Below are 13,014 nucleotides of genomic sequence, written 5' to 3'. Positions count from 1 at the left end.
CATTAGCTATTATTATCGTCTTTTATTTTATTTTTCACTCTGAGGGCTTCACACTTTGGATCCTTTCTGAGGTGCCACTTTACATGGCTGAAGCTGATAGCTCGTTGGATACACTAGTGGTATCACTCTGCAGTAGGCCTGTCAAGGTGGTCAGCTATTGTATTCTATATTTACTCCCCTTGCCATGTTCCCCCACAGGGCCTAGTTTAGGATCCTGAAGCCTTCTTTTGTCTTGTTTTTCCTGCGAAAATGACGCATTGGAGCGGGGTTTCCACAGGAGATACAATAGGCAGCAGAGGTTCTCGCACCCGCGGATAGCGTATCAACAAATCTTAGCATCATCCAGTATCTAAGGGAAGAGTTGTCACACGTTCCACACCCTAACAAGAGGGAACAGAAACTCTCCAGCAACACGCCTTCAATGCTCTAAACATTAGCCATCATGGCCGAGGTATTAACGAAATCAATCATAGCCTCTAAAGAAAGCCAAGATGCCGCAGCCAACCCAGACACCACAGACCCACAGATTTCAGACTCTGTGATATCCGATACAGCGAATGCAAAACCACTAGGACTTGAAGAAGAGTTGATTAAGCTGAGAGAGAAGCTTGCCCTTGCAGAGGCAAGTATTGAGAAAGAAAAGCAGCAGCGAGAAAAACTTGAGACCGAGCTTAAAGAGGGTACAAAGCAAATCTCTGGCGATGATTTAAAAGGGCTTCTCCAGCAAATGAAGAGTCACTTTAGCGGAGTAGAAGAAAGAACCAAGGATGAATCTTGGTCACTGGGGCGCAAAATATATGAGATCGGATGGGAGCTCCAGTATATCGAGACTCTCACTGGAATTGTGGACACTGCCTCAGAGGAGCGCGACAAGCTACGAGATACCACATCAAAGCTACAGAGTTATTGTAACATGTTGAGAGACGAGCTGCAGAGTGCACGCCCTGGAGATCGGATCCTGACCTTTGAGGAAATTAGTGAAAACGAAAATCAAGAGGAAAATGCCAAAGCGGGTGTTTTTAATGATGGGCTGATGGTCGAGCTGAACCCTATGAACTGGAAAATGTTCAAATTTCCGCACAATCCCAATCAGCTAGAAAGCCGATATTTTGTCATTGATATCTTGATAGAGGAGCCGGCTATTACCTTCGACGACTATTCCAACCCCTGGTACGCGCGCCGTGCAGTACCACCACCACAAGAAAGGACAGTAGGTGTAATGGCAACGGCGGAAAAGAGCTTGTCTTCGTGGAAAGAGATGGTCGATGATTCAGACCCCAGCAAGCAGGTTGTGCCTGAGAGAATTCGAATAAGGTCGAAGTATATCATTGATATACTTCGTGAAATTTTCGAGTTGAAACCAAAGTCATACGACGGTAACAATGGAGTCGTCATGGTCCGGCCTTACCGAGCACTAGTGCACTACGATAAGGAAATCCGCGCCCAATATCGCAAGCTGGAAGATACTATTCTTTCCAAGTCCAAAGAGAAACTTGATGACGAAAAGGTTCTAAAAAATGAAAATGATGATGAAGCACAAGATACCTCCGAGACAAATAATGCAGTTGAAGATGGAGGTAAAGAGGAATATGCATCTACCTTGACGGCTTTTCAACACCTCGGCTGCCTGATTGAATTTATGGATCGTGTAATCAAGGCCAAGATAAACTACTTATCACAACCAGGCTTGCGAACAATATCTTTCAAACACATATGGTACCTCTTCAAGCCGGGAGATACTGTAGTTGGCCAAGGACAACAGCAAGTATACAGAGTCATGAATATTACCAGCACAGGCCACTTGGTCACTCCGCCTTGGCGAATCTGGAACAAAGACGAAAACTCACCAGTGGAAAACATTACTCTTCACTGCGTCTATATCGACTTCGATGGTAAGCAGCTTGGGCCAGTAACTCAAACCTTTACCATCGAAAAGTTTGACGGCGAAAAGGCTATAACTGCGCTCGATGTCTACCCCATTCGGTTCGCAGCCACGGGCCATCACGCTCGCACAGAAAACAAGTCAGAAACCGGGGAGTCGGGATATCGAAACAAACTAGTAGAACGCGGCAAGCTGTTTGTAGACGTTGCGCATATAAAGCACATGCATTATAACGGCTTTGCGCTCGAGACGCGCGACGAGATCGACAGTCAAGTCATGATTGACTTTGCAGAGGCTTTTGCGGTGAAGGATGCAGAAACAGCAGCGGCAAACGCCATGAATGACGCGGCCCAGGTGAATAACTGGCAACCAAAGGTGGAATCAATCATCGGGCGAGATTTGGGACAAAGTGCTTCATCAGACGACAAGGATGCGCACTCATGCCTGGGAGCTTGCTGCAAAGGCGATTACGTATATGCCGACGCTTACATTGAGAAGGATAGATACGAAGAATATGTCGCCGGTATAATGGCCAGTGCCGAAGAGCTGAATATTGAGCCACCTGTTGCGATTCATCCCCGTTCACTGAAAGAGTTGGCAGCAGCCAAGGACTCGCTTACAGAGGACGACCTGTTGATCATGCCATATCGGGTATTCGGGTTCGTCTTGCGAAGCCGAAAATGGGGTGCGCGAATCTCTCTTAATATCGCTTTGCTTATTTCTCAGGGACTAACCATTCGGAATGATAGCAAAACTTGACCTGAAATATTTGAACCCCGCTGACGAAGGCCTAAAGAAGAAAACAGCTTTTGATCAGCTTGTCCTCCCAACGGGCCACAAGGATATAGTTCACTGTTTAGTCGCCCAACACTTTCGCGACAAGGCAGCTAGAGTCAGTGATAATGAAGAAGTCGACATTGTACGAGGGAAAGGCAAGTTGCACCTCACTAGATCTCTTTTTTGAAATGACTTACAAGCAAAGACGGTGAAGATCACCCAACAATGTTTGCTGACACATTCCATAGGAAAGGGCCTTATTATTCTCCTCCACGGAGCTCCTGGAGTGGGCAAGACGACTACAGCAGGTAGGCTTATCATCCTATATATAATAACTTCTTCTACTTCTGGCGGTATAAGTATTAACATGTCATGCCATAGAGGGTGTTGCTGAACGATTTAACAAGCCTCTATTCCAAATTACATGCGGTATGTGCCCTCCAATATATAATAACATCAAGCGTAGACCTACTTTGACTGACTCGATACAGGAGATTTGGGAACAATTGCCAGCGAGGTAGAAACAGCATTGGAGCGCAACTTCAGTCTCGCCAACAGATGGGGCAGCATTCTTCTCCTCGACGAAGCCGACGTCTTCCTCGCACAACGATCTCCCAAGAACTTTATCAGAAACGGACTTGTTGCCGGTAATGTCTAAAATTCCAATGGATTGCACAACTTCTCCTTTACTTTACTTTACTTACCTAGAGCAAACTAACGTATACCACGCACAGTCTTCCTCCGAGTCCTAGAATACTACGCCGGCATCCTCTTCCTCACAACCAACCGCATCGGCGACTTCGACGAAGCCTTTGCCTCCCGAATCCACGTCAGCCTCTACTACCCACCCCTCGATCTCAAATCCACCCGCAAAATCTTCAAGCTCAACCTCCGCCTCATCAAGGAGCGCTTCCGGGAGAAGAACCGCTCCATCACCATCAACAAGAAAGAGATCCTCAACTACGCAAGCGACTACTGGGAAAAGAACGAAAAGATGCGCTGGAACGGCCGCCAAATCAGAAACGCCTGCCAGACAGCCCTCGCCATCGCCGAGTTCGACGCACAGAAGGACGCCTCGGGCGACGACGACGCCAAAGACGCCCAGGTCACCCTCTCCGACGACCACATCAACACCGTCTTCTCGGCCTATCTCGAATTCATGCGCTACCTCAAGAACATCTACGGCAAAGACGCAGACAGAGTAGCCAAAGACATGGGCATCCGCGCCCGAGAAGCCGCCATCGCCAGACACATCGACGACGACGATGACGACGACTCAAGCGACGACGACGACGACGACGACGACAAGCCCAAGAAAAAGGCAGCAGAGCCCCAACCGCCTCAAACTCTTCCTCCCGCCATCCCACTCCTCGACAACAAAATCCCCATCGCCGCAGCAGAAGCCAATCCCAGCCCAAACCTAGCCGCCCCCAGCCTCGCCACCACAAACGGATCACCAACGCCCTCCTCCTCAGCCGCCGCCGCCGCCGGACACTACCAACTATCTTCCGGCCAACCTCACGCCCCAAACCCTTACATGCTGCCCAACGGCTACCCAGCAGGCGGACCACCACCGCCCAGCTTCTTCCCCCCTTACATGAACATGATGTACACCCCTCAGGCATTCATTCATGGCCAGGCCCAATACCCAAACATGGCCTCCCAGCAACCACACGTACAGGCACAAGCACAGACGCAGGCGCAGGCGCAGACATCCTTGGCGCCAGGCACAGGCAGCCCTCCACAGATGCCTCAAATGACACCGCAGATGGCCGCTCAAATGGCTTTTCAAGGCTGGCCAAGCATGAATTGGCAAGGGATGCAAGGAGGGCCAATGGTATATCCCGGTATGGCCATGGGCAACGGCAGCGAGAACACCCCTCCAGTCTCCCAGCCTGGATCTTGATGCTGGAAAGAGAGCTGACTCGACTATTACCCATTTACTATTACTCCACTAACGAGATATATATAGCGGTCTACTATATAGAACTAGTTAAGATTCATTATCAGCGAAATGAGATGCTTTCACAGTAACAAATAATACCAAAGCCATGTCACACAAGCAATGCTCATGATTGGTTCATTCAAGAATACTATATTATCCTAATACGTAACTATACCAGCATAATCATAATAACAACTCCAAGCTCAATCCTCCAACAGAGTTATGCCCGCGTCTAGGACAAGAGCTCAACATTCAACCTCGTAATACTACCCACCTCTTCCACCAAGTCTATACTCAGAGTATCATCCATATGATCCTGCATCTGCTAAATGTCCCCCCGCACACGATGCCTCTTGCCATGGCAGCGCCGTACCGTCGTTGTCTTTGACACCACCAGCTCGCCACGCGTGTCGCTGATCGGGGCGCCATCAAAGAGGTTAAAATCTAGGGAACTCATCTCCGAGGACGAGTCCAGAGAAGGCAAAGAGTCAGTCATGATGACATCGCCATCAGCATCAACTTGTCTAATACTCCCGTCTCGTTGAGCAGCAGACCGCATGATAGGTGTCCGTCTCCCGATATCCAATACCCAAGTCTTAGCCCATCCTTCCGCGGCAAAGGCCCAGATTATCAAGTCTGGCGAAGAGTTTAGTGCAATTTCTGTAAGGTTCCCGCAAGTCGCCACCACATGTCCATGTATCTCCATTGGATAAACCGAGTTCTCCTCAAAAGGGTCGCTGAATATGTCGACGGGGCTGTATCTTGACTCGGAGCGTCCTGGTTCCCGATCTTCAGGAGAGTGATATCCCGTAGATCTAGCCTCAGAGTCTGCCCGACGCATATCGTAGAAGATATCCGGCGGAACTGTATAAAAAACAAGAAGCTGTTTCCCAGAGTCCCTATTATCAAATCTTCTTACGCCTATATCAGAAACCCCGAAAAATTCTTCTCGTCGTCGGGCCGCAAAGGTCGCGACGACACGAACACCATGTCTCGTATCAGCTCCAACAGCATACAATAGCGGTGCAGGTGAATACGCTTGTTGGGGAGGGCGAAACCAGATCTTACGAAGGAGACGAGTAAGAGAGCCTACAGGAGCATCAGACCCCAAACATAGGTTTCCAGTACGAGGGTCGGTAAAGAGGATATGGTAACCGTCACTCAACGGCACCGCACGAAAATGGTCGGCACTCGCAGCAGCCAGCCGCCGAATAGGGCTATCTTGTGGTACATTCGTACTCAAGAGATCTTCGTCCTGATCCACATCGACATCTTGGCTCGATCCGCTGGCCGCAAAAGGGATTCCATATTCACGCCGCGCATGCCAAGGCTCAGAATCCAGCGACGACACTATCGCTGTGCTCCCTGATCCCAATAGCGACGTGCTGAATCCGTGAAGAATGCCATCTAGTAGGTCCATAGGATTGCCCAGGCCAGCGGCTGAGCTGATCAGTCTCAGTTTCCTCGGTGTGTCTACTCCCCTTCGTGGCGGCAGGAAATAGAGAAAGTCGCTTGGAGATGTAAGTGGAAACCATCGACTGAGATTCTGGCCAGTCATGGCATCAACCCAGTGCAGCTCAATACCGGAACCACATCCAAAAGCCACGCATTTTCTCTGAGGGCAGATGGCAACTGCTCGCGGAGGATCATCTGGATGACAGACATTGCGATATAGCGATCTCGGACCATCTTCTAGTGGCACAAGGTGACATACCAGTCGCTCTTGGCAAATGCATTGCGCCGACGATGATAAAGACATTACCGATACAGACGATACTCGAGATCCAGATCCAGATCCAGATCTAGATCCAGGTTCTGCTGCTGCCGTTGGTTCATTTGCCTTGGCCGAGCTCGACGCAGGACTCGAACTCCCCGTCCTCTCAGTCGTGATATCGCAAACCATCCCAACCCGGCCCTCCATCAGAAACGCCACAGAATATCTCTCAGAAGAAGTATCCATACTGCAAGAAATCACTCTCCTCGGACACAATATCCTTGCCACCGGACGCAGCAATCCCAGTGGCAGCCCCTGTCTGCGCCGAATCGGAAGCGACCACAGCAACCTCTCTGGAAAACACACATGATTCAGCTCATATATGTAAGCAATGCGGCCATGCACAGCCATCAAGAACCTGCCGCACAGGCTCACTGTAAAATTCATCGCTCCACGCATATCTCCCGGCATCGATCCAGGCACAGCAGCGCTGAAGTCTGTACAGCCAACTTCAACAAAGGCAGATTTCTCCAAGCTCAAGAGGCTGCATTCTCTCGAAAGCCACTTGCCCATGATACTCTCGCGACTTAGGTTCGACATTGGTGTAGATCTCATAGGTGATAGGATGCTCGTCATGCTGCTCCACCATCCTCCCTGCTTCAGCATGCTCGTAAGCAGCTTACGATCAAGAGATGCGAAATACTATACTCGACATGTATGTCTCGCTGAATTAAAATCCACCGGCAATAGGTGTTGGTACACCTGCTGGACTAATTCGACAGGAAGCTTCATGGCGGCAGAAATCTCTAATACCGGATCAGCAGCAGCACCACTTTGAGTGAAGCGCAACACCGTGGGCATCACTCACGAGGCTCCTCGTCTTCATCCCCGTATTCACCTCCATACACCATTTCCACGTCAGCCAGCTGCCCAGGAAGCGCATATATCCTCCTGTCGCCGCTTGTCACCAGTGCCACAACAGCTATTGCTTCGCCAGGCCTATTTGCAGGCCGTCGGGAAGTTCCATTCGATCTCGTTGACCGGGCTCCCGCAACACCTCTCGAGACAAAGATTTGAGAAGACGTTTTGCAGAGTTGCCTCCAGGGCAGGAGGCTTTTCTTTTCTAATTAAAGGATGATAGTTATGGAAGAAAAAAAAAGTGTACATGTATTTTTAGGACAGTCGTTCAGGCATAGAATGATGTTAAAAGTAAACGAGAGTTGACATCACATGAAGCGGGAAATGGCGATTCGGCGAATGATACGCATTCTTGTTAATATATCTTGAGCTCTCCTTCATCATTCATCTTCGCTCCTCCTCCGAATAAACGCGTCAGGAAAGAAAAGCGCTATCTAAATAAAGTAATCAATGGTATCGTTCTTGCCATATATATGAGAGGCAAAGAGCAAGGCATAAAATGTAATCGCGGCCAACGTAGAGAAAGAGAAAAAAAAAACCATCGTGTATCAGTCATCAATCAATAACGCCCCCATGTGAGAATGAACAGCAATGAGAAAGAAAACAGCAGATGTCCCCCCCCCCCCCATCATATTCACAGACACCCATTCAATATGCATTCTGTCACAGATTATTTTCATCTCATCTTGTCTCATCTCATTTTGTCTCATCTTGTACTTCGGTCTCGTCCTGCTGCGTTCAGCCAAACATTATCTTCTCCAATGCCCAAGGAGCTGTCTGCGTTAGGCAACACCAAGGTCGGCTGGTCTTCAGACCCTTCTCCAGAGCCATCCTCAGACTCCTCGTCTGTCATTGTGATCGGAGGCGGATCAGTGTAGACCCAAGCTTGCTGTAGACTAAAAGAACATGTTAGCCATAATACAATTACACAAAAACCAGAGATGGAATATGTTGCAGAAAATTACTTACGGGTCGATAAGACTTGGGTTCGTAAACGTCAAACCCTTCTCCTTAAGTTCATCCAACGTACTGCCTCTACGCAGCATTTCTCGTGATCGTGAGCGACTTGGGCTAGCGTCATCAGACTCCTCATCATCCACAACAGCTTGGTCTTCATCGGAGCCCTCATCAGATTTGATGGCTCGCAGAGCAATGTACTTCATCAACGGTACAAATCGCCTCTTGAAATAGTAGCTGTACCAAATCGAAAAGGGGATGAGAGGCATGATCGCCACAGACTGTACAAAGGCGGAGAGTGAAGCAATCTGTCCGACCATGACAATCTCAAAGACAATTAGTCCAATGACGATACGGTAGCATATTATCTGCCAGGCACCTCCAGTCGCATGCTGCGGCTGGTCCATCGCGTAGAGGAGCATGTGCTTGAATGTAAAATACCCGATGGAGAAATACAGGGTTCCAAACAGCAGGATAGCGAAGCCCCATCTCAAAACGGAGTATATGACGCAAAGGTTAAAAACGAGCAGAGAAGTTGGCAGATAAAACCCATATTGAAACAAGGGCGGCTTCTTAAGCGCGGCGTAGTCTCGCGGTGTCTGGGCCAGAAAGCGATTGATTGGGAAGAGAAACACGCTTCCAACTTCCAGAATTCGAAAAGGCATCAGGCCAATGCCTTGCAGCATGATGAAATTAATATAGAAGACGGACAAGTCCTCCACATCAGCCGCTATCGCTCTAGGGATCTTGCTCGTGTCTTTAAGAAAGTCTTGAAGTACGCTCCAGAAATCAAAACCGGTTCTTGAGACAGCAAAGACAAAGAAGGTGTTGAAGAAGGTGAAGAAGAAGTTCTTGGAGATTAGCGACAGTTCCACATCGCCATGGGATATCATTCCTTGACGGTTTGATAGAAATTCGTAGAGATAGGGAACAGCAACGTTAAGCAGCGAGACTACCAATGTAGGCAGACCGTTCTGAAACAACGAGTGAATGATGGCGTGGTCCTTGAGCCAGACGGAGAAGGATGGCAAGACTTTCTGGATAGTGCATATACTGAGCCAAGACGCAAGAAACGCCGTTGGGAAAATCCAGACAAGCGTCAGAATCGTGATGAATAGAGTAATCGTCCATGCTTTGATACGTCGCACTCCACGCGGCTCGTAAGTGTTTTTCCACACAATGTCAGAGGGTGACGGCGCAGCCTTAGTCAAGAATCGTCCTGGCCGGGGGTCAATTCGAGCTTGGACGATCAACTGGCATGACGCGACAGAGTCCATGGTCACAAGCACCATGTCGGTGGTGGCGTACTCCTTCTTGCGGGCCTCAATGACCTTTTCGTCAATCCTTCGAAGTTTCTCCTCGTAGTAGTCAATAGCATCGACCTTGCGGCTCCGCAATCCAAAGATTCCGTAGCGGATGGAGACTTGGGGTCGATCGCCTTCCGAGACGTGGGCCTGGCCGGAGCCGCCGCCTAGGAGCCGCCAATTCTCGCCAGACTCTTCATCGCCTTCGCTAATATGAGAATTGTTTCGCGGAGAATCGGTACGGCCATTTCGGGCATTCGCGGCCGTATACAGCTGCTGCTTTCGGTAGCGCGCCCAGGACAGCTCAAGCTTATGAAGGATCTGGTGTCTTTCTTCGACGATCTTATCCAGCGACTTCCAATTTCTGCATATTGACACAGTCTCGACCGTGCCAATGCGTAGCTTCTCAATGACGGCTCTAATGCGCGCTTCAGTTCTGAAATCAGTGGGGACGCCCGTAAGGCGAAATGTTCGGTCCGTGAGGGTCGACTGCGATCCCAGGTAGTCTTGCCTGTACCCAATGATGCGAAACGTCTCTTTATTAATAAAGTAGATTGTCAGCGCCACAAAGAAGTACGTGAAAAAGACGTAGGCCCATAAAAACGTCCTCTCCCGGCTCTTGTCTTTCTCTATCTTGTCTTCCAAGCCCATCGCAACAGAGCCCAAAGGCAGGCCAATGGGCCGATATAGGTCGTCCCAGTCGTCGGGGTCGTCACCAGTCGTGTGGTTTCCCCCCAGCAAAGGCTGGAAGTTGCGGTAGCTGTAGTTGATTGGCCACAGCACGACGAAGGCGAAGAAGGTCATGATGGCAAAGATGCGGGTGGCCATTTTGAAGAAGGTCAAGAACTGCACAGCAATGAATCGAATTAGCACCGGAAATATTTCGCTCCTCACATCTCCAACAGCACTCTGCCAACGTACCACAAACGCATCGAGTCCAGCCGACGCCAGAATCTGCTCCTCCGTCACCTTGTACAGCCTGGGGATCCATCCAAAGAAAGAGTCGGTCAGCGGCGGCAGGCCAATCGTGGGATCAAGGCGCCTCTTGCGCGCGGCGTAGAGAGTCGGCCATCGCGGGCGCAGAATCTGCAATGATTGCAAAGGCAGCGAATTAGTCTTGCGCGCGTCCAGCAGCAGCGCAGCAACCGTGGAATCGCCAAACTTACACAGAATGCGATAAAGGCCCCAATGCCCAGAATCAAGGACAGGACCAGCTGCACCTCGAGATCGCGCTCCGTCTTGGACGCCGGCCGGATGTAATCCTCGCCGTCGCACGTGTCGTTCTTATTGTCCCCGAGCATGATGCTGCATCGCCTCTGGCTGCGAGTTGCTGCGAAAAGGGGAAACCAGCGTTGGCGACCAGAAAAAGCAATGGCATGTTTAAGTCTTGTGACGTAGCTTTAGCTTAATGCATGATTTATGCACTTTGGAGCGCTAAGCGGCGAACTGTTTTATTTGTGGCGAAAAAAAGGCGTGGCAGACTGCACGGGCGATCACACCGCCGCCACCGCAGCCACCCAACTCGGGGCTTATAGCGGAGCTTATAGCAGAGCTTATAGCAGCTGGGGAGCTTATAGCCCCAGAGCTCATCGCTAACCCGCGGCTTCTACAGTGCCTAACCTGGAACGTCAGAACGAACCTGCAGTGATGCTGCTTTGTCAATCACGTTGATGAACAGCTTTCAAGAGGTTTTTTCACTTTATTTAAAAAAAAATAAAAATAGCATTAACAAATACATCCATATCCCTGTCCCCTGTCTGAGACTAACAGGCTTCTCCTCAATTCGACGTGGCACCATGTCCTGCTATTCCAGCATTTTAGCGTCAGGCTCCTATCTCTATGCCCAAACATCGACATCAAGACCCCCAATGGCCCAGCTAGGAAAGTAGCAGTAATGGACATGATTCCAACCAGACAGGCGCCGATATAGGACAACGTCCCCCGCATTGTCAATTATCTAGCACGCAGGAAGCGTCAATCGTCATTACCAAGCATTTAGAGCTTGTGATTAAGAGCGTCAAGCTCGAGCTACTCAATACATGGAGCTCACACGTTTGGACCGTCAAGTTGTGGTGGATAATGAACACAATGCTCACGAGTCATGCTCACTATGTATTAACCAATAATTATGAATCCTCGGATTGTTCATCGTAGAGATCCATTTCACCGTCGTTTGTGAATACTGGGGCTCAAGCTATCATCATCTCAAGCAAAGCCATTTATTCCACCTTGCGTTCACTTACGCCGTTTGGTGCATGGCCCCATAGTAAATGTAGATAGCGGCCACTCGCCCACTTACACACACTCTTCATCAAGCCTAATATATCATAGACAATTAGAAGTTATTAGGAAATCTATGGCTACATGTCTTCGTGAATCGTCAAATGCCGTCATCGTAACTAGCCAGAGTCTTCACAATATTCCTCGTTTAAAGATGCGCACACCGCGCGATAGCACCGACAACTATCCGATGTGTCACGGCCGCTTCTTGGTCTATTATAAAGTCCCGTACTGTATCAAGCATCTTCATCGTACGTAACGTTGCCTCAAGACCGACGCAGCTTCAGCATCGCCAGAGACTCGAGGACAATCTAGCGGTGGTCGCCGAAGCCATTGCGGCCCGACCACGTGAAAACGAGACTAAACAACATAAAGTCCATGTTGTGATACCTTCCGAGTATATCCTTCAGGTTTCCTTTGCTTGGGTCGAAGCACGAGTCCATAAGTGCTTGCTATGCCAAAGGTAAAAGGCGAAAGTGGCATCGTCTAGATGTCCTACGACACCCATTCGAGTAACGTCGTGGCATGTCGATGGCATTTCAGCTGCCAAGCTTAGGCATGGATTATTTAAACACCATGTGAGAGCATGTTCCTGAGGTGTTACGGAGTACAACACATTAAGATCATCAAGGGACTTCAAAGAAACCCTGAACATCGACACCCCTTATCGTTATACTAAGCGTGAATAGTAACAGGCTTCCAATGCGCCATTGGATCATCCAGCTGGCTAATTTGGTATAAGCTGTAAGACGCTGGAGAGTGTGATATTCTTTGAAAATTACAGACATAGCACCAGGCTTCAACAACTCACCGGATAAGACTTTTTTTTTCTTTTCTCTTTTTCTGTGTTGGCATAGTATGAGACCGCGTCATGCGTCAGACGTTCTGAGACAGTGTAAGACCCGGAAGAGGTTCCGAAGATGTTGGGTTGTTTCACACCTGAAGAAGAAATCGATCGTGCTTATCGCATCCTAACTATACATATCATTCCTTTGGGAAGACCACGTCATCCTTGTCATATACGTGCCGTCCTTGTTCCTCGTTTAAAGCTGCCCATCTATGAGAAAAGCTTCAAGAGGCTCACAACCAACGTTATGGAACATTACCCTGAAGAGTCGCATGTAAGGCTCTAGATTTTGATTCGATTTATGAACTACACAAGTTTACAGTTATGGAAATTCGAGCGAACACATAACAGTAACATCTCACTTGTTAGTGAATACGAGTGAAATGCCAC

At 49.1% G+C, this 13,014-nt stretch overlaps 5 protein-coding genes across 5 annotated transcripts; 3 read left to right on the top strand and 2 right to left on the bottom strand.

Moving 5' to 3' along the window:
• The first annotated feature begins 349 nt into the window (after positions 1-349).
• TrAFT101_007907 (uncharacterized protein) lies at positions 350-4,717 on the top strand. Its single transcript, XM_024905340.2, has 6 exons — positions 350-2,567; positions 2,632-2,814; positions 2,908-2,967; positions 3,041-3,088; positions 3,151-3,306; positions 3,394-4,717. Exons 1-6 carry the CDS (start codon positions 443-445, stop codon positions 4,563-4,565), a joined length of 3,744 nt encoding a protein of 1,247 aa, XP_024758974.2. The 5' UTR covers positions 350-442; the 3' UTR covers positions 4,566-4,717.
• Positions 4,718-4,929: 212 nt separating this feature from the next.
• On the bottom strand, positions 4,930-6,162 carry TrAFT101_007906 (uncharacterized protein; the record flags this gene model as incomplete). The annotated part of the gene is made up of 1 exon (XM_024906607.2): positions 4,930-6,162. One exon carries the CDS (start codon positions 6,160-6,162, stop codon positions 4,930-4,932), a length of 1,233 nt encoding a protein of 410 aa, XP_024758975.2.
• Positions 6,163-6,334: 172 nt separating this feature from the next.
• Positions 6,335-6,688, top strand: TrAFT101_007905 (uncharacterized protein; the record flags this gene model as incomplete). Its single annotated transcript, XM_066128177.1, has 1 exon — positions 6,335-6,688. One exon carries the CDS (start codon positions 6,335-6,337, stop codon positions 6,686-6,688), a length of 354 nt encoding a protein of 117 aa, XP_065984294.1.
• Positions 6,689-6,709: 21 nt separating this feature from the next.
• TrAFT101_007904 (uncharacterized protein) lies at positions 6,710-7,160 on the top strand (the record flags this gene model as incomplete). Its single annotated transcript, XM_066128176.1, has 2 exons — positions 6,710-7,033; positions 7,140-7,160. The coding sequence occupies 2 exons, from the start codon at positions 6,710-6,712 to the stop codon at positions 7,158-7,160; spliced, it is 345 nt and encodes a 114-aa protein (XP_065984293.1).
• Positions 7,161-7,858: 698 nt separating this feature from the next.
• TrAFT101_007903 (uncharacterized protein) lies at positions 7,859-10,896 on the bottom strand. Its single transcript, XM_024900583.2, has 4 exons — positions 10,664-10,896; positions 10,419-10,583; positions 8,206-10,343; positions 7,859-8,132 (listed from the first exon to the last, which is right to left on the bottom strand). Exons 1-4 carry the CDS (start codon positions 10,796-10,798, stop codon positions 7,943-7,945), a joined length of 2,628 nt encoding a protein of 875 aa, XP_024758976.1. The 5' UTR covers positions 10,799-10,896; the 3' UTR covers positions 7,859-7,942.
• Positions 10,897-13,014: the final 2,118 nt, after the last annotated feature.

The sequence above is a fragment of the Trichoderma asperellum genome, chromosome 4 (assembly GCF_020647865.1).
Source record: "Trichoderma asperellum chromosome 4, complete sequence".
Classification (NCBI taxonomy): domain Eukaryota; kingdom Fungi; phylum Ascomycota; class Sordariomycetes; order Hypocreales; family Hypocreaceae; genus Trichoderma; species Trichoderma asperellum.
This window is presented reverse-complemented; position numbering and strand designations above follow the sequence as displayed.